Below are 27,360 nucleotides of genomic sequence, written 5' to 3' on the forward strand. Positions count from 1 at the left end.
TTAGGAAAAAAGGTTTAAAAATTTTAACATGTAATTGGGAAATATTTGACAAATAAATAATATATACGTATTTTTTTAAAAAAGACAATGATCTAAGATAATTCCAAAGGACTCATAATGAAAAATGCTATCTACCTCCAGAGAAAGAAATGATGGACTCTGAGTACTGATTGAAGCATCCTTTTTTTGCTTTCTTTATTTTTCTTGCTTTTTCTTTTTTTGTTGTTGTTTTTGTTCTTGCAACATGACTAATATGGAAATATGTTTTATATGACTTCACATGTATAAGTGATACCATATTTTTTACCTTATCAATGGCTGGGGGAAATAAATGGTGGAAGCAAAGGAAAGAATTTAGAACTCAAAATTTTTCAAAATGAATGTTTAAAATAAATAAAATATTTTTAAGATGAAACCAATACTTATATTTAGTGTTTTCAGGAGGGAATTACTTCCCATCATTTCAAGGAAATAGACGTGTTTTTCACAATCCTGATAATTATTCTAGAAATGAGGAAGAAATGCTGTGTTTCTCCTATAAGAATTAATGGTTGACAATCAACACAGAGATATTACTGGTTCAAAGCAATCCACTGATGCCAAGTCAAGAACACTTACTTACAGAGTCAAATATTAAGGTCAACATTTCCAGTAACTGAGATAATAGCATACAGGAAAGATGCAGTCATGATCCAATCAGACAGTCTTATTTATAACTACTACCATGTTATAAGTGTGTGTTCATGGCACTGTGTACTGCCAATGGTGAGCTATTCTTGCAAATAAAATCAATATTAATAAGTTTGCGCATACAGTATACTTATATAAATCTTATGAATGGTATTCCATGAAATAACAAGTTCTGAAACCAAAATAAATCCTTAAATTGGCAATTTTGCCACATAATCTTATGTGTAGCACTAACTTGGCAAGGAGATCTGAATGTTACATTATTTGAATACAACATAATTTTCACTGGTGTTTTCCAGCTTTTTAATTTATTATAGGCTATAACTCTTTGTAAATACTACTAAACTTAATATTTCTTATTTATTAAATGAAATTTCTCAGATATCAATAATAATGAGTAAAGAACCTGAAGAAAGATAAACCAGTTAGCTTGTTGCCAGATACGTCTTAAATCATTTTCACAACATATTGGTTCAGAATAAAAGTAAATCATGCATTTATTATTACATCTTTTCATTAAAATAAAATTAGAAACTTTAGCATAATCTCATCATATAAAATGATTCATGTTTACTATTATGGTTGCTCATTACAATTTGAGATACACAAATAAAATATTATGAAAAATAAAGAGTAACATGATTTGGTGAATTCCAACAATTCTCAGGAATTCTGATTTCTCATTCTCGAATCCTGTAATTTGTTAAGGAATTTGGAAACACTAAAATTGTACTATGTATCTCTACTCTGTGCTACTCATTTGTCTGACTTACCTGAGATCACACACACACACACACACACACACACACACACACACACACACCCTAATAAATGTGTGAGGTGCGTTTGAATTCAGAACTGATTAAAAATACAGCACCTTATCCAATAAACCATCTAGCTGACTCACTACTTCCTGAGGCAGAAATTTTCACTTTTGGAAAATGTAAGAGTTAGAAAGTTTCTCTTACATCAGGTCAAAAATCTGCCTTAGGGCTCTATCCATATAACTACTTTGATCTCTTTCTGCTTTCTTAGGTCAAGTAGAAAAAGTCTCTTTCACATCACATCATTTTAAATACCTAAAGAAAGCTATCATGCCCTCCCCAAGTCTTTCCTTCAACCAATTCTCATTTGATACAGCATTGTGGTCCTTTGCTATGCTACTTGTTCTTTGTATGTTCTCCAGGCTCATAGAATCTAATTCAAAAGGGATGTCAGAGGCATCTTATCCATCTTGTACCCAACTAAGAATCATCTTCATCATTACGTCACTTTAAGGTTTGCAAAGCACTTGTCATCTATTATCTCACACTATGATATATTTAACAAGTGACCATCCAGACTCTACCTGAATATTTCCAGTGAAGGAGAATTCTCCACTACTCGAGATAGTCTCCTCTACTTTTTGATAGCTTTATCATTGTCCTTCCCATAAATGTAGTCTGGCAAGTGCAGGATACAGTATGACTATCCTACTTCACATATTCTGGATACTTTGTTTGTCTTAAGGTAGCCTAAGGCATCATTGGCTCATCTGGCTACCTTGTTACTGCTGACTCACACAAATCTCATTATCCACTAAAAACTCCAGATCTTTTTCATATACAACTATACCTAACCATGCACCTGCCTCCATCTTCTATCTGTGAAATTAACTTTTTTTAATCTATATGTAGATATTACATATTATATATACACACACACACATATTCATATATATATATATATATATATATATATATATATATATTAGCATGAAATTTCATTTTATTAGATTCAGTTCAATAATCTGATCTATGAAGATCTTCTTGGATCCTGGCTCTATAATGCAGGCCTTCCCAGTTTTGTGCCATCCGCACAAAAAAATTACCAATGCCTCTGTCCAAGTCATATTGAATATCACAGGATCAAGGCCAGATCCCTGAAACATTCCTCTATAACCCTCCTTCCAAAATGACATTGACCCATCCATTATTACTCTTTGGATCCCATCATTCAACTAGTTCTTCATCCATCTAGTTTTACTATTATTTATCCCCTAAAGACAGAATAATAAACTCTATCAAATGCTTTGTGGAAATCTATACAAACTATGCCCACAGGTCCCCCTTATCCATCAGTGGAGTAATCCTGTGAAAAAAGGAAATGACAACATTCTGACAGGATCTATTTTTGATTAAATTGAGCTACATGTTAGTGATACCTTCTCTTTTTCTTAGTTATCTAAATTTGATATTTTCAATCACTCAGGGACTGTGTTAATCGGGCTGAATTCATTAGGAGACCTCAGAGAAGTCATATAAGAGTCAGTACTTAAACAAGAAACATGAAAAAGTTTAAAATCCATGAGGTGGGGGCATTGTTACTTAACTAAGAATTAAAATATATTTAATCTACAAACTGTTAAATACTTATTACTAAATTACTTATTACACATCCTCAAATAAATTTAAATAGTCTCCGAAATTAACATATCCCACAGAAGGAAAGGAAATTTACCAAGTTGATTCAAATATGCAGTCAAAATATGTCATTATATTATTTAAGAGCTTAACATATTCTTTTCAAAGAGAATGCCTCTTTATGAATAAAGATAAAGAAAAATTATTTAAGATGGAATATGCCTGCCTTCCCTATTTATATAAAAACATAAACATTGTCATTTTGGGCAGGATCCATGGCCCAATATTGTCTGTAACTATAGTCATAGAACCTCGGGATGTGTTTTGGAGGGCAAATTAGAATAATCCCCAAAACAGAATGAGCTGCCTAAAGTAGGAGTCAGTTCATCACAACTAGATCTTCAAGCAGATGTTGGATGGCCATTTAACAAAGAAGTTGTAGATAGGAGTCATACTTTGCGAACAGGTTGAGTTATGTGATCTCTAAGGGTTTCTAAGTCAAGATGTTTCTGAAATCAGTCTCCTTTCTTATTCAGTAAATTCCCTGAAAAAGGGAACAAAAGCTACTCTAAGTCTACTTAGCTCCAGTGTAATCAGTCAATCATTCTCAATCAGTACAACTCAGTACAAATGAGGGAAAAGTATAAAGGACTAGAGAAAAATGACTGAGATTTCAAGCCTAGATGAAGGAGAATAACACAATTTAATAAAAATAAGGAAGTTGGGTGAAATTGCTAATTTAAATAGGAAAATTAAAAACTTACTTTCAGCTCTATTTAGTATGCTGTGTCAATGGAATATCCAAATAAAACCATATAGGAAATAATAGCATATGCCCTTGAGGAAGAGGAGAGTGAAGGATATGTACTATACTACTCCACATAATGGAGTTCAAGTCACAGAATATTAGAGTTGGAAGGAACCTGAGAAGCCATTCAGTATAACCCATACCTGAATAGGAATCCTTTCTACCATATAACTGACAGGCCTACAACTATTGCTTAAAGATCTGCAATTAGGGAGCACCCATTACCTCCTAAGACAGTTCATCATTACTCTTTTGAATAGTTTAATTGTTAGAAAGTTTTTTCCCTTCATCCCAAAGCATAAATTAACCTTTTTTAAATTTCTTTCTGTTGCTTCTAATCCTGCCCTCTGGGACCAAGCAAAGCAAATCTATTTACTCTTCTTCACCAGTCCTTCAGATATTTAAAGGCAGCTATCATGTATCTGATAAGCCTTCTCTTCACAAGGCTAAACATCTTCAGTTCTTTCAAATCAACCCCTTTTTCAAATCAACTCATTTTCAACCACAAGCATGTGTGAGCAAGTATTTTTACTTTGTTCTTGTTTTAAATGAGAAATACTAAAATAAATGCAATGAAAAATACTAAAATAAATGCAATGGAAAATAATGTTAAGACTGTCTAGGGTTGAGCAAAATATTGCAAAACTTTTGTTCAAATAAAAAATTCTAACACAAATTAAGTTTATATATTATTACTATGTTATAGTAAATATCTTCACAGTCATAACATTTAATTTAAAATGTTACTTGTATTCAACAAAACTTCTAAAATAAATAAATTTAAAATGAAGACTTCCAGATAATAAATAGTAAACACATGAGGTCCTGTTAAATTATTTCTTTTCATTCTTTCAGAATGACCCACAAAAATATTCACAATTATTTTATAACTTAGGTAAATATTTTACGATTATGTAACATAAATTTTAATTTGGAGCTTTGAGGGGGCAAAAGTTATCATTTTAGTTATTATAAGCATTTAATGAATAAGTCTAAAAGAATATTATGAGTTCTTGTTGTTCAGTTGTTTTCAGTTATGTTCAACTCTTCATGACCCCTTTGGGGTTTTCTAGGCAAAGATACTAGAATGGTTTGCCATTTTCTTCTCCAACTCATTTTACAGATGAGGAAACCAAGGCAAGCAGGGTTAAGTGACTTGCCCAGGGTCACAAAGCTACTAAGTATCTAAGGCCAGATTTTAATTCAGGAAAATGAGTCTTCCTGATTCCAGGCCTGGTACTCTACTCACCGTACCACCTAGCTGCTCCAATATTATGAGTAGTAAATTTAATTACCCTGGAGACTCATAACACATTTTTCTTGTTTTGAAAGGGGTTTATAGAACAAAAGCATTGGGAACTAGAGCCCCAGGCAATTGAACAATCCCTTGTAACAAAGATTAAAAAAGAAACAAAAGAAACAATTCAATGAAACTAATCAAGACATAAATTATGTCTACCTTAAAAAAATACATAGAAAAGAACAGAAGTTAGGCCGGAAGGAAACACAGAAAGGCAGGACAGTTTTGAAAGTTGTATGATAAATATTACATAATCTTAAAAGGAAAAGCAAACTATATGTGATGGAAATTCATCATTTCACATACAATCTTTTTTTCTTCTGCTTTGTCTACAGAAATGCTCATTTTTCTTGATTTTTATTAAGTTGAGAATTTAAAAATATATGAGCAGTTAGTCCCCTCTAAATCAGAAGAAAAGAAACTGTTACTATAAAAATAAGAAGGGAAATTCATAACAGAAAATTTTTTAAAATTTCAAAATATATATCTAACCTACAACAAAAACAAATAGAATGAAGACTATATAAACATAAGATATCCTAATTAATCTAAATAAGTCAGTCTTAGAAAACAAAGTTAAATAAGTTATCAATGAAACACAAAAGAAAAAAAATTGGTGAGGAAAGTAAAAGTGAAATATAATTATGAACAACTATCATAATGCTGACACACAAATATCCAGTCTCCTTTATATAAGCTCTTATAAGGAAATTAGGTGATTTATGTAAGAGTAGATTTGGACAACTCTTCTGAAATAAAATGACCTGAATAATTTCAGAATGACATCCTTAAAACAAGAAAAGGCATCAAGCATATCATCTAGTTATGACTTTCCCCAAGAAAATCCTTTCACTAGTTTACTTTTCCTTCCTAATATAAAGTTTTAGATAAACTTGGAGTATGCACCAAACATAATACTTTGCCCTGTGACTATTCAATGAAAAAAAGGTACACCTTCATTTGCTACAATCATATTAAGCTAAAAGAGTCAGATGACTTCTCTGAAATGTCACTCTGTTATTGTCTATACTTTTCATTCAGACAGCATTTAGTAACATGATTATGCCAATTAGCCTACATTTTAAGGTTTGACATAGTAAGAACATGTGACAAAGCTATCACATGGATCCCAGGTAAAAGACAGCTGAATGTTAGATTATCTCTACATAATTAAGATTTTGATACTGCTGGAAAAAAAAAGAATGAAAAGTATAGACAGCAACAGAATGACATGACTTCTTCATACAGGAAAGTATACTGAAAATCCATTTCAATTATTATCAATGAGGATCAACTAGAGAACATCATTACATTTTCTACTATTGGCACAGACAATGAGAGTCACTATGATATGGTCAACAAAGGCATCCTTTTAATCAGGAAAACATGAATTAAAATCCTGTCTCTGACTTTTTTTTTAACATTCTTTTTTTTATTATTATTTTGAGTTCCAAATTCTATCCCTCTCTCATTCTGTCCCCTACCCTTTGAGAAGGCAAGCAATATGATACCCATTATACATGTGAAGTCACAGGAAACATATTTCCATATTAACCATGTTTCAAGGAGAAAAAGAAAGCAAGATAAATAAAGAAAATGGGGGGGAAATGCTTCAAGCTGCACTCAGAGTTCATGAGTTCTCTTCCCATCACACCACTCTATCTCAAGTCTCCTTTGCTGGATCCTCCACCAGATGAAGACCTCTAACTGTAGGTGTCCCTCAAGGTTCTGGCCTGGACCCTCTTCTAAATTATTTCACTTGGTGATCTCATCAGCTCCCATGGATTTAACTTCTATCTCTATGCTGATGATTCTCCAATCTACTCTCTTATTTCAGACTCTCTGCTGACCTCTAATCTGGCATCTCCAACTGCCTTTCAGACATCTCAAACTGGATGTCCGGTAGACATCTAAAACTCAACATGTTCAAAAGGGAACTCATCTTTCCCCCAAACGCTCCTCCCCTACCGTCCCTATTACTGTAGAGGACAATACCATCCTCCTAGTCCCCTCAGGCTCACAACTTCAGAGCCATTATGAATTCCTTACTATTTCTCATTCCCCATATCCAATCTGTTGCCAAGGCCTGTAGATTTGCAACATCTTTGCAACATCTTTCAAATTCGCCCCCTTCTCTCCTCAGGCATTGTCACCACTCTAGTGCAGGCTCTCATCACCTCACATTTGGATTACTGCAATCAACAGTCTGAGGGAGAGTCTTCCTGCCTCAAGTCTCTTCCCCACTCCAATCCACCTATTCAGTCATTAAAGTGATTTTCCTGAACTGCAGGTCTGATCATCACACACACACACACACACACACACACACACACACACACACACTCTCCAGTGGCTCTCTATTGCCTCCAGGAGCAAATACAAAACATTCTGTTTGGCATTCAAAGCCCTTCATAACCTAACCCCATCCTACTTTTCCATTCTTCTAATGCCTTACCCCTCAACACACTCTGATCCAGTGACACCAGATCATGTCTGTTTCAGTTTGTGACTATTTCACAAAGAAGACCTTTCATTTCTCAGCTCTGGGCATTTTCTCTGGCTGTCCCCCATGCCTGGCATACTCTCCTTCCTCCATTCTGACTACTGACACTTGGTTTCCTTTAAGTCCCAACTAAAATCCCACCTTTACATGAAAGAAGCCTTCCCCAATTCTTATTAATTCTAGTGCCTTCCCTCTGGTAATTATCTCCTATTTATTTTGTATAGAGCTTGCTTTGTACATATTTGTTTCCATGTTTTCTCCTCTATTGGATTGTAAGCTCCTCAAAGGCAGGTTTTCTTTTTTTACTCTTTTTGTATTCCTCATACTTAACACTACTTGGCACATATTAGAGGATCTTAATAAATGTTTATTGATTGACTGATTTGATATCCAGTAAGCAGTTGGAACTATTAGACTGAAGGTCAAGAGAAAGGTTGACTAGATAAATAGATCTAAGAAAAATATGCATAGTGATGATAACTGAAACCAGAGGAACTGATTAGATCACCAAGCAAAACAGGATAACGGGCAAAGTGAAGCAAACCATGGACAGAGTCTTTCAGAACCCCCACACTTAGTAGGCATGACCTGTATAAAGATGGAGCAAAGGAGACTGAGAAGGAGCACATAGGTAGGAGAACTAGAAAAGAGCAATGTCATGAAAACCTAGAGAAAAGACAGTATCAAGAAGAAGGTGACTGACAGTGTCAAAGGCTGCTGAGAGGTCAAGAAGGAAGAGGACTGAGAAAAAGGCCATTGTATTTGACAATTAAGAGAGCAGTTTCAAATGAATGATGAGATCAGAAGGCAGACTGTAGGGAGTTAAGAGAGTCTGAAGAGAGGAAGTGGATAGTTGCAGATGGGATTTCTCAGAGAGTGCATCCACCAAAGTAAGGAGAGATATGTGATGAAAACTAGTAGGGTGGATGGATCAAGTGAGGGCTTTTTGAGGACAGGAAAGACATGAGCACGTTTAAAGGCAATAGGGAAGCAGCCAGTGGACAGAAAGAGATTGAATATTAGTGACAGCAGGGATTGAAATATAGTGAGATAGGGAAATCTGCTGAAGAAAATGGGATAGGATGGAATCATGTGTGTTTGCTTTGACAAGGAGAAGGGCCATCTCTTCATGTGAGCCAGGAGTGAAAGAGGACATAGTGGCAGAAGACATCTGGGCAATATACGATGAGGAGAAGATATGTGATGAGAAAGAGTTCTTGGTGAATGGCCTCCAATGTTTTCAGTGAAATATATAAGCAGAGGTTGAGCAAAAAGAGAGCTATTGAAGGTTTGAGGCAGGATGAAAAATTTTGGAAAAGCCACTGTAATGAATGGAAAAGTTAATCAATTATAGAGTTATAAAAGAATTACCTTGCTAAAGTAAGATCCCACTTGAGACTAAGTAACATAAATTTGCACTGGATCCAGTCATCACAGTTATGAAATTTTCTTCAACTTCATCCAGCAGTGCATGGGTAGTCAGTCAGTCAATAAATACTTACTGAGTTCCTACTATGTGTCAGGCACCATGCTAAGACTAGGAATACAAAGGTAAAAGACAGCCCCTCTCCTCGAAGAGCTCAAATGAGGGAAATAACATGCAAAGTATGTACAAAATAGCTACACAGGATATATTGGAAATAACCATTACAGGAAAGGTGCTAGATTAAGAAGGATCATGAAAGGAGCAAAGGCAGTGATTGATGGAAGTAATGTAAGACTGAGGCTTCTAGGGCAATATCAGCAATAGCAGAAGGGGACAAGAACTTTAAGAAAAGAGGAAAGAATACAGTTGAACCAATTCACCAGTGGGTCAAAATTGGGAAAGGGGGACAGGATAGCTGAAGCAAAACTGATGATTTCAGTAAGAACTGAACGAGTGCAAGCACTGGAGGTCATAGAGAAGATGAAGAACAGTAGTTTAAAAGGCAAAGAAAGAGATAGAATGATAATAGATTATGATCAGATAAAGGAGTTTCAGAGTTCAAGAGTATTAATGCAGAATACTTGCAGGTTAAAGCAAGATCAGCGGTATGACTGTGTGTATAGCTGAGGTAAGGTGTAGTGACAGGAAATGAGTAAATTGAGGAACGAAAGTTTAGGGTGTTTAAGGGAGTATAGATAGATAGATGGATGGATGGAGAAAGAGAGAAGACAGACACACAGATGAGAAGGGCATGACAGAATGAGAGGATGTTAATCACTGAGTAAATGAAATCAGATTCCTAGGGAGTTAGCCTCAGGTCAGAGTTGCCTCAGGGAATCAGATGGCTGTATATAACTAGAAAGAGGGCAGCAAGTGTCCAGAGCATGATGGAATGGCTGACCCAGATTGGCTAGGAAGCTCCCCTCCTCCCTGGGAAGGTACGGGTACAGGTAAGGCAACTTGTGTGAAGGTGAAGTCGAGGGACTGCACTGGAGAGCAAAACAGAATTTCCAGCCCAGGCAGGCTGGGACCATTCCAAGGAGCCTAGATTGGTTCCCTCTAGGAAGAAGGGGAAACCATATTATTGTTTAACTCAGAAGCTGATTGAAGCTTGCCTTGGTACTCTTTCAGCTACTGAAATTCTCTCTCAAAATCTCCTTCCAGCCTACATACAGCCTTGCTGAAGCAGTCTTACCATGCTTGAGCATCTTCAATAGTCATTCATGAACGTTCTCTATAATTTGGCTCCAACACACCTTTGTAAGCTTATTCATTACTACTGCTCTTCATGAACCCACTGCTCTAATCAAACAGGCAAATTTAGTCTCTCAAATACGCTATAGGATTTTCAACCTCTGAACTTTGGCTCACACTCCCCAACCCATTCAGAGGATCCTTCCCAGCTTCTCATCTATCCAAATCCCCACCTTTAATGTAATGCCTCCCCAATCCAAGGTACCCAGAAATGAGCTCTCTTTTTTCGGAATACCTATAGCAATCCTTATCTATAGTTCAACTGACAACGAATCATAGGTAGCACCAGGACATCTCCTCTGCTACTTTATTTGAATGTTGTTTAAATTTCATATTGTTATTTAATTTCTTATACAAGTTTGCCATGTTTCTCCAACTATATCGTATGCTTCGTTGTGTCCTCTATAGCACCCAGGGCATGTCTTTACAAAGAGAAAGTATTTAATAAATACTTGTTGACATGATTCAAAAGTTGTTTACCAAAATGTGGTAAATATCTATCTCAATAGATGATAATGCATTCAAATGTACGATATTTAGAAGTATGAACTGAATCAGTGGAAATATATGAAATCATTGCTAACTCATGAGAAATGGGGATAATATTAAAATATACTACTATGTTTTCTGCTAAAGAAGTAATTTACCTGGTTCCCCTTCCTCTTCTATATTCAACACAATAATACAGATGTGCTTTCTCAGCTGACGAGAGTTGGAGAATTTCCGACAACATTTACTGCATTCCAAGTGGCCGGGCACCACTTCCGTAACTTCAGGAGGGCTGTTTCCTCCAGGGGAAGCCAGCTGATTTTCTTCATTTGCACGACAGTTATTACTTTCAATTGATTCTTCCTCAGTGCAGGGTTTCTTAGTGGAGCCTTTCGGTCTTCCCCGTTTTCTCTTCACTACCAAAAGCTCTATAAAGAAGCGTTAAAAAGAACATGATGACACAATTGCAAGAAGGGGGTGGAGGAGGCAGTTAGGAAGTGAGGTCATGCGCTGGAACAACCCAGTTTGAACACATAGGGAGCATTTCACATTTTAGCTATCAAAGCAAACTTTAAAGCCAAAATGAGAAGAAAGAAAAAGGCAGGGTGCTAACAGCTGTGCACTAATAACAGCCTTACAAACTGACACCATTATAGCTATTTAGCAACCTGTAATATAGTTGACAGTTTTAGAACTCTGACACCTTTCTTTCTCCTGACTGCAATATATCATTTTATCAGAGCACTCAGATGCAACTTCTATGAAAGCTGTTATGATTTAAGTTATGACTGACAGCTCCCAGATCACAAATCACGTTCTTTGTTAACCATCATTTTAATTTAAAGTCGGTTCCAGAAAAAATGCTAAACACTTCTTTGAAACAGGTTCTAAAAATAAAAGGCTGCTTTAACTTAAGCTCGTTGTGTTTTTAATGAGTTGCACAACCATTCAAACCACTTCACCGAATCATAATTATTTGAGTCAAGTTGTCCAGAAGGAGGGGGAAAAAATACAACCCCAAGCCAGAAACTAAAGAACTAAAAATAAATAACAACTTTACATAGTTTCCTAGCGACCAACTGAATTTAAATGTCAGGGATGGAGAAGCTGCATTAGAAACTTTAAAATTACTTTGCAGCTTTAAATTCTTCTTGATTACTCTTCTACTTCTTAGTGGTGAAAACAGTTTTTGAAAAAATAAGGCACAGGCAGCCAGGTGGTGCAGTGGATAGAGCTCTGTCCTTGGAGTCAGGAGGACCTGAGCTCAAATCCAGCCTCAGACACTTGACACTTACTAGCTGTGTGACCCTGAGCAAGTCACTTAACCCCGACTGCCTCACCAAAAAGCAAAAACAAAACAAAAAATAATAATCATAACGCAGATATCAGAGGAACCTAAATGTTGTTGGATTTATGTGAGAGTGGAATAGGACAATGCTTCTATGAAAAGAATTTGAGGGGTTCCACTGACATCCCTCCACACACCCATACCCTTCTCCCCTCAAAATCACCTATGTTTAGCCTGCCATAGCTGCCTGAGATTCCCATTGTTAAAGATTCATTCCATATTCCTTTGGATTAAGTGGGGCCCAAGATGGATAAATTTGAAGCAAGTAAATGGGGGGGAGGGGAGAGTTAGAGTTAGCATGGAAATAAAGTGTTGAAAGGGGTGTATACCAGACTCAGGATCCTAAGGAGGCAAATGGCTGAAGAAAGGGGAGATGGAAGGGTAACAAAATCTCTTGCTTTCCCTAATTTACAATTTTGTGGAGGCTAGTCCTGACTGCTGTCCTTGAATGTGTCTTGAACAGTGATTCTCCATTTGCATGGAGAAATGAATCTTCAAAATGAAGAGTCACATATGGAGAGGGTATATAAATCTATACATATATAAAACACATACACTTATTGTAAACACCATTCCTAATGTTAAGAAGCAGATAAAGCCTGAATTTCCAGGACAAAGAAAGGTACTCAGATGGTAACCACTGGAAAAAGTGGGGAGAAGAGTGCTGGGGAAAAAGAAGTTGCTTCTATTCAGAAATAAATCAGAAGATATTAGCAGAATGACTAAGAAAGTATAATCCAACAATATGTTGTTTACAGGAAACACACTTGAAAGAAAAAGATTCACATAGGTTTAAAACAAGGAGTTGAAGCAAAATCTATTATGCTTCAGCTGAATACAACAAAGCAGGAGTAACAATTGTTATTAGACTTAATGAAAAGATAAGAAACTACATTTCATCCAACAGTAACAAACTGATTTCAATACTGAAATATAGGTGCAAAAAAGGGGGGAGGGCATAGCTTCTAAACACTTAAAAAAAAATTAAACTATTTATAGGGAGAAATAATAAAAACCATAATAATGAGGGGAGGGAGGGAGGAAGAGGGGGAAAAGAAGAAAGAGAGAAAGACAGACAGACAGAGAGAGAGAGAGAGAGAGAGAGAGAGAGAGAGAGAGAAAGAGAGACAGAGACAGAGAGACAGAGAGAGAGACAGAGAGAACTTTATCATCCCTGGAAAAATCTAATAAAAAATAAACAAGAAAAAAGGACCTGAACAGAATTTTAGGATAATTCTGGCAATTACTGATTGGAAACAAAATGGATTATGTCCATTGCCACCACTCCTATTTGTCATAGTACTAGAAATGTTGACTGAAGTAATAAGACAAGAAAAAAAAACAGAGGGGAATAACCACATATAAAGAAGAAGCAAAGTGATAATTTTTTGCAGATTATAAGATGATGTACTTAACTCTAAGGAGTCAATTAAAAATAACTGACACAATTAATAACTTCGGCAAACTTGTAGGATGTAAAATAAATCTACATAAATCACCAGCATTTCTCTATAATACTAATAAAACCCAGCAGGAAGAAACTGAAAGAGAAATTCTATTTAAATAACTAAAGAATGTATAAAACACCTGGGTGCCTACCTACCAGGATACACTTAAAAACTATATATATTATATATACAAATATATAAACCATGGCTTACAGAAATAAAGACCTAAACATTTAAAAAAATATTTATTGGTCATGGGTAGGATAATCATTATAACAAAAATGACAATACTATTTACAGTAATTGACTTATATAATAATATACCACTTGAACCAATAAAGGATTACTTTATAGAACTAGAAAAAAATAATAAAATTCATATGTAGGCCAAAAAAGTTGAGAAATTCTGGGGAAATAATGAAATGAGCAAATGATGGAGGCCCAGCAGTACCAGATCTTGAACTATACTGCAAAAACATTAACTCAAAATAATTTCACATCAGTTAAAAAACAGAGAGATTGGTCAGTGGAACAAATTAGCCACACAACATACAAAACCAAAAAAATGTACCCTAGTTGTTAAGAAACACAAAATCCTAGCTACTGCCAGTCAGTCAGTATATTTAATTTATTAAGTCAATGTATTAAACACCTGCCATGTGCCAGGCATTGTGCTAAGCTCTGGAGATACAAAGAAATCTAATGGGATAAGAACTCACTATTTTACAAAAACTCATGGGAAATGTGGATAACAACATAAAATAAATTAGACTTAGGCCAGCATCTCACAACTTATACTAAGAGAAGCTCCACATAAATAAGTGATAAAGATATAAAATATATCATAAATCAGAGAAAATAGAAAATGTTATCTATTAGATGATATATGAAAAAGTTCATAATCATACAAGGGGTAAAGAAACACAAAAAAGATAAAATGGATAATTTTGATTACATAAAATTAAAGTCTTTGCTCATACAAATCCAATATAACAAAAATTAAAAGGTAAACAATTAAGTGGGTATGTAACAAGTTTCTCTGATAAAGTCTTATTTCCAAGATATATAAAGAACAGATCCAAATTTATAAGACTAAGAATCATTTGCAAAACATAAGAAATTTAAGGATATAATCAGGCAATTCTGAAGGGAAGGAGCTCACTCTATCTACAGCCATAAAAAAAAATGCTCCAAATCACTATTAGTGAAATGCAAATTAAAGTAATTTTGAGATTCAACTTCACATCCAACAAATGCGCCCAAAAAAAGGGGGGGGGGGAGGGTAGGGGGAATGATCAATATTGGAGGAGCTGAGGGAAAACAGGCACACTGATGCACTGTTGGTGATCCTGTGAATATGTGCAACTTTCTGATAATCAGTTGAGAATTATACGCAAAACATTACTGAATGGTTTATGCCCTTTGACCTGTCATGGATGGTTTCAAAAAGACATGGTAAGATTTATATGAACTGATACTGAGGTAAGCAGAACCAGAACAATTTATATCAGTGATATCAAAGGCAAATTAAAATGGGAGTTACTAATCATACATAAGAATCCTTGACTGTACATATTACTTTAGAAAATCACATATTAACATTTTCTATGTGATACTACTGTATTTTTTGTTTGTTTGTTTGTTTGTTCTGTATTTTGATAGGCTATGGGATTAAGTGACTTGCCCTGGGTCACACAGCTAGTGAGTGTTAAGTGTCTGAGGCCGGATTTAAACTCAGGTCCTCCTGACTCCAGGGCCGGTGCTCTATTCACTGCACCACCTAGCTGACCCTGATACTACTGTATTTTTATTTACTTTGTTAAATATATTCCAATTATATTTTAATCTTTTTTTTAAGCAGAACTCTGGAGTGTTACAGGTCACAATTCAGCTGTAGACTGTATGTTTGACACCTCTGATTTATACTATAATATCAATATTATAAAAATGAACAATATAAAATGCAGAAGAATGAAATAAGCAGAACCAGGAGAACAATTTATACAGTAATAACAACACTATAAGAAGAAACAACTTGGAAAGCTGTAAGAACTATGATCAATCCACTGACCATCCATGATTTCGGAGGATTTATGATAAAACATTCTATCAATCTCTTTACAGAGAGGTGACAGATTTAGGGTGCAAAATGAGAGATATATATTTTTATATAAAGTCACTGAGGGAATTTATTTTGCTTGACTATGAATATCTGTTACAAAGAATTCTTCTTTTCTCATTTTTCAATGGGGTGAAGAGAAAATAGATTTATGTTAATTAAAGTATTTTTTAAAATAGAGTGGAAGGAGGTGCCACTGATATGGAATGTTATATGAACTTTTAGATAAGATCATTCTATTGTTAATTTTGCTTAATTGTTTTGCTTTGTTAAAAGAGATCTCTCAAGGAACAGGGCAATCTGTAAATGTAATATTAAAAAGGCACAACAATAAAAATATTTTTAGAATAAATCAGTGGAGCTGGGGGGAGAGGGAGATGTGAGTCAGGAGAATGAAGCAACACAAAGCAATACAAAGAACGAAGCAACAAATGAAGAGTAAGCAAGGGCTACCAGGGGACAGTGCTCTGCACTTAGTCTGGGGAAACAGCAGAAGGCCCCTAGGTGAAGACCAAAGTAAATTGGCAGGAGAAGCAGGGGTTAAACTTGACTGGTGTCAGGGGCTTAGCCTAAAATTTCTCTAAATGTTGGTACTAAGGCATTCCTCTATCTAATGATAAACTCCTATCATTCCATCTCTCCTAGCTATTATACCTATCTCCCCTCTCCTAAACCTATTCTTCACCTCATCACATCAACTCTTCACCCACTTAGTACTTTGACAAACCATTAGCCTTGCTCAGACCTCACTTTCCTCCCTTTGTAATCTGAACCCTAGAATGACCAATTCAACTTCACACTGTCCTCTACTGAGTTCTCCCTTTCTCTTCCTCCCAAAACCCTTTCACATCCCCCTTACTTCTCTCTTTCTTTCCCCTACTCACTGAGAATGAGGTTGCTTCTGCTTGCCACCTTGCTTGCTCTACACCTGTCCATGATCTCCTCCCCTTCCTCTCCTCAAACAGAATACAACCTCAATCATCATCCCTTTCTTTCTAACCTTCAAGCTAACCTATCTACCGGTTCCTTCCCTCCTATCCCCTCCAAGCATGTCCAAGTAGCCCCCAACCTTAAAATAATCTTCACTAGATACTAAAATCCCTCTCAAATGATTATCCTATTAGCTCTCCTCCCCTTCTCAGCCAGCTCCTGGAAAAAAACCTGTCATTTATACTCCCCAATTCCTTTCCCTCTACTCTCATTAACTTCTCAACCCCTTGCAATCCGGCTTCAGACCTCAGCATTTAAACTAAATCTGCTCCCTCCATGTTACCAATGGCCTCCTGGATTTCACGATCTCTCTGCAAGATGAAATCAGCTTTGTAACTCATACCTCCTCAGATCCCTTCCCACCTAGCTACTGTACTTAATCATGCCCCATTTGCTAACCTTCTCCCCAACATTTTCAGCTTCTTTTTACATGCTGTAAGCTCCCCATTCGATTGTGAACTCCTTGGGGGCAGGGACTGTCTTGTGCCTTTCTTTGTTTCAGTGCCTGCACACAGAAGGCACTTCTTAATTGCCAAATGTGATGATCTGTTCCCAGTCTTCATCTCTTTCTACCTATCAACTCATTCTACTGCATTTATGCCTGCCAATCACTCTTTACTATTGGATACTCTGTCCTTTCTGGGGTTTTGTGGCAATAAGTTCTCCTGGTTCTTCTTTTACCTGTCTAAGCACTCCTCAGTTTCCTTTTTGGCTCACCATCCATATCATCCCCAGTTCTCTCTCTTCCCTTCTCTCTCTCCCCCTCTGTTTTCCCCTTGCCCCTGTATTACACATCAGTTCCCATGGGTTTAATTATCATCTCTCTATATATAAGGAATTCCTACATCTACATATCTAGCCTGAGTCTATCTCCTAAGTTTCAGTCCCACTCACCAATTGCCTACTGAACAGTTCAAACTAGATATCCTAGAGACATCTCAAACTCAATATACTCAATGGTCAATAAACATTATCAAGTGCCTACTATGTGCCAGGCACTGTACTAGGCACTGAGGACACAAAGAGAAAAAGAAACAGTGCCTGCCCTCAAAGAGCTTAAAATCTAATGGAAGAAGATAATACATAAAAGGAAGCTGAAAAGGGGAAGGGAACAGAGAAGGGAGCTGCCAAAGGGTACCCAGAATGGAGGAATGATGTTCAGAGTCAAAACCAAGCACAGCAGCTGATAGAAAATGAAGAGTCGGGGGCAGCTAGGTGTCTCAGTGGATAGAGCACCGGCCCTGGATTCAGGATGACTTGAGTTCAAATCCAGCCTCAGACACATAACCCTTACTAGCTGTGTGACCCTGGGCAAGTCACTTAACCCTGTTGCCTAGCCAAAACAAAACAAAAAAAGAAAATGAAGAGTTGGCTGGAAATACTGAGCCCTCTATAAAGGGAAGCTGTAAGAGCAGTTTTTTGTTCTGCCTCTCAGCCTTCAAATCAGAGGGGAGAGGCAACTGAGGGTACTGATGAGATGTTACGTACTAAAGGTAAAGCAATCTTCATGATGATAAGATTTCTGGTGATGATCTTATCCTGGGGGAAAGCAAGACATCTGAGGAGTCAAAACCAAGCAGAGTAGCTGTCCAAAACAGGACTCATTATCTTTCCCAGAAAATTTACCCCTTCTGAACTTCCCTATTTCTGTCAAGGCACTACCATTCTTCCAGATTTGTAAACTCAACTTCAACCCTGAATCCTCCTCCTCTCTCAATTACGCATTCAGCCTATTGCCAAATCCTGCCATTTCTACCTTCACATCATCTCTCACACTTGATCCCTTTTGCTATATGCCCAGAGCCATCATGTTAGTTCAGACCCTCATCACCTCTGACCTAGATTATTACAGCAGCTCCTAACTGCCCACCCTGACTCAAGTCTCTCAGCACTCTAGTCCAGCCTATATACTACTGTCAAGCATAGAGCTAACCACATCATTCCCCTATTCAACCAACTCTAATGGCCCTCTCTTGCCTCTAGGATGAAATACCAGTTTCTCTGTTTAGCTTTTAAAGGGCTTCATAATGAGTCCCCAAACTATCTTTCTAGCCTCTTTATGCATTAGTCCTTCTTCCATACTCTATGATCTTGATAAACTGGCCTTTCCTTTCTTCAACACATAGGAGACTTTGTCTTCCATCTCCTATCTTAATTTTTAAGATTAAAAAATCCTTTGTAGTGGGTGTTTCTCTTGCCTAAAAAGCATGTCTTCCTAACCTCTGCCTCACAGAATCTTCCTCCTTCATTATGTCAAGCATCACTTTCTACACAAAACCTTTCTTTATCTCCCCTAGTGTTCTTGCTTCCAAACTATTTAAGTATTTTCTGCAGTGTATTCGAATGTATTTATTCTCTTTATATTTTTTCTAAATATACTTACGTATGTACTTGTCTCCCACTAAAATGCAAACATCTTGAAAGTAAGGATTATTTCATTCTCTGTATTTTTATACCCAGCATCCAGCTCAGTGCTTAGTACAACGCAAGCACTTAATAAATGCTCTATGACTGACTGACTGAAACACTGGATGACCACTAGCTGGGTATATCATATGGTAGCGGGGAATCTTTTGTGGTTGGACTAGGTGGCTTCCAATGTTCCTCCCCACTCAGAAATTCTGTAATTTGGTAAACTTTCAATTCTTTAGACTATAAAATTAAGTCATATTTTTAAAAGGAGTAAAAGTACACAAAGGTGCTGATCAATGGGTATGTCTGTCAAGTCTTAAGGATAGTTATTTACTATTCTTTACAAAAGCTTTCACTTGCATAACCTACCAAAGTAGTAGTGAACAGTCAGGAAAGCATAATTTTGTGCATTGCCTATAAAGCACCCAATGTCCTGTCACCTAAGCTGAGATGTGAAAGAATGTTTCATCTTGCCTTTTAAAAGATTAAGGTCAATGTCCCGATCTAAAATAGCAACAGCATCAAATGTGCCCCATAATTAATGGGCTGATTTATTTATCAGATAACCATTTGAACTAAATGAACTCTAAAGACCTTCTACCTAACTTCCCATGATTCAGTGATAAATACAGGTCATGTGTGGCTCTATCAGCAGTGCTGCATAGATTGTAGGGGTCACGAAATTATCCCACACTTTTGTTATTCCATTAGCCTCCTACTTGGCTTCCATGGTTTGACTCTCTTCCCAGTCTAATCCATCTAGCTCTCTGATGCTGTACTAACCTTCCTAAGACAACAATTTTATTATGTCATTCTTAAAGAAACTAAAAACTGCTCCCATATTGCAGGTTATCCCAAGTTTGCCAAAGAACTGGCAAGATAGTAAGAGTACATAAAGAAAGTCTCAAAAGTACTTTTTGAACCTCAATGGTAATTAATTATTGAAGGGTGATAATAATAATCCCTGCTTCATGAGGTATTTAAAATAATGATCTAGTAGAAATGAAAGCATCGTAAAAAGTTTAAACTGTTGCAAAAAATATACGAACCACACCTCACAACAACCACAGAAGTAGGCAGTGCAAGTATTATCACTCTCATTTTACAGCTGAAGAAACTGAGGCCCAAAGAGGCAGAGTCATATAGCAGCAGCAATTTACTGTGATAGAAAGATTCTTGGATATAGAGTTAAAAGAATCAAGTTCAAATCCCAGCTCTGGTAAATGTCTACCTGTGTAAGCTTCAACAAATCACTTAACCTATTTGAGCCTCAGTTTCCTTAGTTTTAAAACGAGGCCGTTGGACTACATGACCTCTGAAATCTCTTCTAATTCTAAATATTATTTATGATCCTGAAATTTGTCCAAAATAATACAGATAATGACAGTGCTGGGCTGTGAAACCAGGCCCGTTATTTATTCCATTATACCACACTGCCTCCCTAAAGTAATAAAGCACTAAAAGTTTAAATTTCTGAAACAAATTTCAACAGCTAGTTAGGGGCCAAGTAAGGATTAGAACTTTGATCTCTTTTCCCAGGCGTCATTCTGCTGGACGACATTCTCTCTCTTTCACAGAGGGTCAGTCAAGGATATTTCGGAAAGGAATTTGATTTTCTGAAATGAGAAAGTACAGTAGAGAAATAATTTCCTTACTAAACAGCTAACAGCCTATTTAGATAATATGACTCTGTAATACATGTTTGTTATGAAGGGAAGGGGAATGGAGAAAGGTAGAACTGGAAGGGACTTTTCATGTCATTTCTTCTACTCCTCCATGAAGCAAGAATCTCCCCAGCAGCATCCTGATAAACCACTCTACAGCTAATAAATGATTTGTTCTGCATCAACATTCCATCTTTATGCCATCATTTTAAAATATTTCACATGCCAAGAAACTCAAATAGAATATTGAAGACAAAAAATTATGATCATGTCAAAGACAAGTCAGTGAGATCAGTCACTGTGTGGTTCACATAAAAAATCATGTTAACTCTAGAATCTGACACACTAAATACCTACAGCTACAGAAGAAATCCCGTTTTTACTTAACTTTCAGTGACACTGGCTTTTATTTACAAAGTTCTCTATATAATTACAGAATCTTAGGGTTAGAAGGGAAGTTAAAGATCCCCTAACCCCACATATGAGGCTTAAATTCTCATCAAACAGACTAGACAATGAAACATCTTGTTTTTGACTCATTTTCAGTCGTGTCTGACTCTTCACAACCCCATTTGGGGTTGTCTTGGCAAAGACACTAGGATGGTTTGCCATTTCCTTTTCCAACTCATTTTACAGATAAGGAAACTGAGGCAAACAGGGTGAAGTGACTTGCCCAGGCTCACACAGAGAGTAAGTGCCTGAGGTCAGATTTAAACTAAGGAAGATAAGTCTTTCTGACTCCGGGCCTAGCATTCTATCCACTGCACCAAGTAGCTGCTCCCATGAAACATCTACCACACACAAAAATGTGAGGAATAAAAGTTTGCATGGAATCAAACCTGTATGAAACGTGAGATTGACTAGTTCAGTAATGTAACACACATTTATTGCAAACCTATGTCTAACTAGACAAGACTCCTCAACAGCAAGGAAAGGAAGAGATAAAAAAGTTTGATTAAGTCAACTCAATCAGTTCAGTCATGACCAGGGCATAATGCTGGCCTGCTGTGGCATGGCTTAGTTGCAGGGTTAGGGAACCTATGACCTCCAGGCCACATGTGGCCCTCTTGATCCTCAAGTGTGGCCCTTTGACTGAATCCAAACTTTACAGAACAAATCCCCTTAATAAAAGGATTTATTGTGTAAAACTTGGACTTAGTCAAAAGGCCACACCCAAGGACCTAGAAGGCCACATGCAACCTAGATGCCACAGTTACTCATCCCTGTGTGGAACCAGGGTTAGAAGTACTGGGTTCAAGTTCCTGCCCTCCCACCTACCAGCTATGTGACCTACAATATGTTGTCTACAGGAAACACATTTGAAAAAGAGTGACACATACAGGGTAAAGGTAAAAGGCTGGAGCAGAACATATTATGCTTCAGCTGAAATAAAAAAAGCAGGGGTAGCAATCCTGATCTCAGGCAAAGCAAAAGCAAAAACAGATCCAATCAAAAGAGATAAGAAAGGAAACTACATCCTGCTAAAAGGCACCATAGATGATGAAGTAATATCATTACTAAACATATATGCACCAAATGGTATAGCATTTCAAATTCTTAGAGGAGAAGTTCAGGGACTTACAGGAAGAAATAGACAGCAAAACTATACCAGTGGGGGACCTCAACCTCCTCCTCTCTGAATTAGATAAATCTAACCACAAAATAAACAAGAAAGAAGTTAAGGAGGTGAACAGAACATCAGAAAAGTTAGGTATTCTAGAGACCTCTGGAGAAAACTGAATGCGGATAGAAAGGAATATACTTTTTTCTCGGTGGTAGATGGCACATACACAAAAATTGACCTTGAACTAGGGCATAAAAACCTCACGATCCAATGCAGAAAGGCAGAAATATTAAATGCATCCTTTTCAGATCATGATGCAAGAAAAATTATATGTAATAAAGGGCCATGGAAAGAGAAACTAAAAAATAATTGGAAACTAAATAATCTAATCCTAAAAAATGATTGGGTCAAACAACAAATCATAGAAACAATCAATAATTTCATTCAAGAGAATGACAATAACGAGACAACATACCAAAACTTATGGGATGCAGCGAAAGCAGTTATTAGGGGAAGTTTTATATTTCTGAATGCTTACATAAATAAAATAGGAAAAGAGGAAATCAATGAATTGGGCATACAACTAAAAAAAAATAGAAAAAGAACAAATTAAAAATCCACAATTAAACACCAAATTAGAAATACTGAAAACCAATGAAGATTATAAATACAAAATCCTATTTTTTTAAAAAAAGCTTTAATATTTTTATTTGCATTTCCCAAATGTAATCAGTAGGAGAAGCCATATTTTATTCATAAAATAATAAGAAACCCTGCCATAAATGTAGCTAAAACTTAAGTAGAGTTTAAAAAAATACTAAATCTGTAAGAGTCTTGTCATGTAAATGACTTAATGTATGATTTTCGTTACATAAGAGAGGACTTTATATTTGAGTCTGGTGATAACAGAAAGCACTAAAGTTCATCAAATAGTGGGGTGACAGTCGAGCCTGCACTTAAGGAAGAACACTTGCATAGTTGAAAGGAGGATGGACTGCAGCATGGAGATACTGAAGCAGGAAGATCAACAAGCAGACTATTGAAACAGTCCAGGCATAAGATGATGAGGGTCTACACTAGAGTGGTGGCAGTGTCAAAGGAGCAAAGGGGTCATACATGAGAGATGTTATGAAAGCTGAAAGAACAGAACTGGACAAATGATTGAAGATTTGGGGGAAGGCTGAGAAAGAGAGTTAGGATCCAAAAATGACACCTAGATTTGGGCCTAGGTGACTGAGAATATGATGGTACCCTCAACAGTAATGGGGAAGTCAGAAAGAAGGAAGGGTTTAAGGGAAAAGATAATGCATTTAAGCTGTCTATATGACTTACAGTTTGAGATGTCCAACAGGCAGTTGGAGATATAAGACTGGAGTTAGGAGAGAAATCAGGGTTGAACAAACAGATCTGAGAATTGTCTTCAAAGAGATAATAACTGAAACAATGGGAGCTGATAAGACCACTAAGTGAAACAATACAAAGGGACAAGAGAAGAGTGCTGGGGGCGGAGAAAGGGGGAGAGACACATCCACAATTAGAAAACTTGACCTGGCAAAGGAGACAGAAAAAGTGACCAGACAAGCAGGAAGCAAACCAGGAAAGGGAAGTGTCATAAAAATGTGGAGAGAACAGAGTATCGAGGAGAAAACAGCAAAAGCTACAGAGAGGTCAAGAAGAATTAGGATTGAGAAGAGGCTTCCACTCGGATGATTAAAAAGATAATCGGTAACCTTGGAGACAGCAGTTTCACTTGAATAATAATGTCAGAAGACAGACTGAGGAAAATTAAGATAAGAATGAGAAGATAAGTAGAGATCCTGATTGCGGCTCACCTCCTCAAGGTGTTTAGTCACAAAAGGCAGGAGAGAGATGGAATGGTAGCTTGAGAAAATAGATAGATCAAGGGAGGATTTTTTGAGTATATGAGAAACATGAGCATGTTTGTAGGAAGTACAAAGCAGCCACTCCAGTGGACAGGGAGACCTGAAGACTGGCAAGATGGAAAAAGGAAGAAATCTGCTGAAGAAAACAGGTTGGAATGGGATCACTTATACATGTAGACAGGTTTGCCTTGGCAAGAAGAAGGACCACCTCTCATGGGAACCAGGGTTGAAGGAGATAATGGTAGCATCAGGCAGCTGACGAATGTGAGATGAGGATGAAAGAAGTTAAAAGAAAGCAGATAATGAAGTGTGCAAAAATGGAATGGACTGCCTTAGGAAGTAGTGAGCTTCTCTCCTGAAAAATCTTCAAGAAGTTAGGTGACCACTTGTTGGAGATGCAGAAGAATACATTTTGCAAGATTTGGTTAGAAAATCTTTCCAATTCCAAATCCCATGATTCTGTACACAACATGTCCATCAGGTTCTTTATCTTATAATAGGCCCCATGTAAACAATTTTCCGTCTTCTCTAAATTTGGGAAATGAGAAAGAAAACTTAACTTGATGAATTCATGAAAAAGTTCTTACTATATCAACTTACACCCCATATTTCACAGTGACTTAATCATCTCTTATGTGATGAAAATCATACATTAAGTCATTTACATTACAAGACTCTTACAGATTTAGTATTTTTTTTAATTCTACTTAAGTTTTAGCTATATTTATGGCAGGGTTTCTTATTATTTTATGAATAAAATATGGCTTCTCCTACTGATTACATTTGGGAAATGCAAATAAAGATATTGAAGCTTTTTTTAAAAAATAGGATTTTGTATTTATAATCTTCATAGAATTTGGTGATGCAGATTTTAAAGTGAACATGTACTCACTTGACGTCTATGACCTAACTAAAAAGCTAAAATGCCTGCAGTCTCTCATGTTGTCAATTATCCTCACACTGACCATAAATCATCATGAGTGTGGAAGCTCAATATAAATAAATAATCTTGATATTTTAATCTTTAAATGAAAAGAATACAGTAGCTTGAGCAGTTACGTGGACTGGTCACTATTCAAGGAACTATTTATTGTTGATTTGTCTAGCAACACACTGTTATTCTTATTGCTTAGCATGTATGGCTACTCCTGACATTTAAAAATCAATGAAGACAAGGGTACAGGGAAAATCCAGGTAATATGGAAAAAATATAAATAAAATATATTTTTAAACATCTAGGAGCCACAAACCATGTCATGCAAAAATTTGAAAAATATTCTACAATTCTGTCATGCTGAACTAAGAGAGAAGTCAAAAAACATAAACAACACAAACTGTAAAAATGTGAAAATAGCAATAAAAATTTCATTATAGCAAATTGACAGTGACTCAGGCTATGGATTAATGGACATAGATAGATAGATAGATAGATAGATAGATAGATAGACAGACAGACAGATAGATAAGACACATTCCACCCATACCTTCTCCACTTTTGTGCTGATTGGTAGGTTCAGTAGTATTAAGTGGCCTGAGAGGAATGATGATATCATCAATATTAACTCCTTCTTCTTTGTGCTTCTCAGATGCATGTGAAAGTAGTTCCGACTGACTTGGTGAAAATAAGTTACAAAATTTACACATGAAGATGGAATGTTGTTCTGTAGGAGAAGAAAAAATAACATACATATTACTTAATTGAGAAATCACATACTTCCTATTGATAAAGAGACTGAGATATGTATGAAATAATTTTTTAAAAGGCAGAACTATTCAACTCATATTTTGCTTTTATTTTTTTTTCTACCAAGTTGAAGAATCTCCCTGTTGGATTACATAGAACAAAAATGTTAAAGCTCTGCAAGAGTGCATGGGCTATATCCAAAAGTAATGAGTTCTTCATCACTGAAGGTTCTGAAGAAGAGGCTTGCTTTCAGACCTCTGAGACAACTTCTAGCTCCATAATTCTGTGAAATAGCTCTTCTCAATAGTAATGCATTCTGACTCACATGTAGCCCAGCGCCATGCACAGAGTAAGCAGCAAACAAACGTCTATTGCATTGAAATGAATTAAATGAGCAACTAATAAAGGTGTTTGCTTTAACACAGAGTTCTAGGATTATAGCATGTACTAATTTCCTGGTAATATTAGTTCATAATGATGTCCCTTTGATACTTCAGAACTTAGATTCTTTGAATGGAGCAGAGCCAAGATGGCAGAGTACAGGCAACAACCCAGATGAACCTCCCCCAATATTCCTCTCCAAATAACTTTAAAATAACACCTCAAATCAAATTTTGGAGTAGCAGAGACAACAAAAGATCAGGGTGAGACATTTTTTCCAGTCTAAGACAACTTAGGAGGTCCACAGAATAGGTCAGTGACACCAGAGTGGAGGCCTGTCCAGAAGCCACTTACTCAGCAGCAGTAGCAGGTGTGACATTGCAGTTGTCAGCAGCAGCAGCAGCTTGGGGGACTCTCAGCTCAAAGATGGTAAGGAGTCAAACAACTAATAATAAGAGGTTACAGACAGCCCTTGACCTAATCCTGACTGCACTGGGTGCAGCTGACAATGATTGGCAACTCTATTGCCCATACAGTTCTGGATCACAGTTCCAGTGAAGAAAGGTGTTCTTGTGGTCAGTCACAAGGGAGCTGGGGCCCTGATCAGCTCCAAGGCAAAGAGAAGTGCTAGCACTTGGGGTTAAAGAAGAAGAAGGGACCTGGTCACAGTTCCAAAGCCAAAAAGAGCACTAGTGTAGTAGCTGCAGGGGAACAGAGGCCCTTCCTGCATATAGAACAAGAGAGCAGTGACCAAACCTCTCCCAGGATCACACCACCTTGAAAGCAACAAAATCTTGTGAACTCTTGGAACTAGCTCTGGCCTCCCCACCCCAAGGTGAGCACAGCCCAACTTTAATACAAAGTTCAAAGTCAAGATAATAGACTGGGAAAATAAGCAAATAACAATATAAGAACTTGACCATAAAAAGCTACTATGGAGGAAGGGAAGACCAAGACATAAACTCAGAAAAAGATAATGATGTGAAAACAGCTAC

At 36.7% G+C, this 27,360-nt stretch overlaps 1 protein-coding gene across 2 annotated transcripts in view; it reads right to left on the reverse strand.

Annotated features, from left to right (window-relative positions):
* The window catches only part of ZFAT (zinc finger and AT-hook domain containing), a 276,495-nt gene that overhangs the window by 189,149 nt on the left and 59,986 nt on the right, over positions 1-27,360 (reverse strand). For both annotated transcript variants that reach the window (XM_020997901.2, XM_078153759.1), the window contains exons 2-3: positions 25,785-25,961; positions 11,031-11,300 (exon numbers count right to left, since the gene is read on the reverse strand). In XM_020997901.2, coding sequence (XP_020853560.1) covers positions 11,031-11,300; positions 25,785-25,961 — 447 coding nt within the window. The remainder of the gene's footprint in view (positions 1-11,030; positions 11,301-25,784; positions 25,962-27,360) is intronic.

This window comes from Phascolarctos cinereus, unplaced genomic scaffold (genome assembly GCF_003287225.1).
Source record: "Phascolarctos cinereus isolate Bilbo 61053 unplaced genomic scaffold, phaCin_HiC Scaffold_4;HRSCAF=312, whole genome shotgun sequence".
In the NCBI taxonomy this organism is placed as follows: Eukaryota; Metazoa; Chordata; class Mammalia; order Diprotodontia; family Phascolarctidae; genus Phascolarctos; species Phascolarctos cinereus.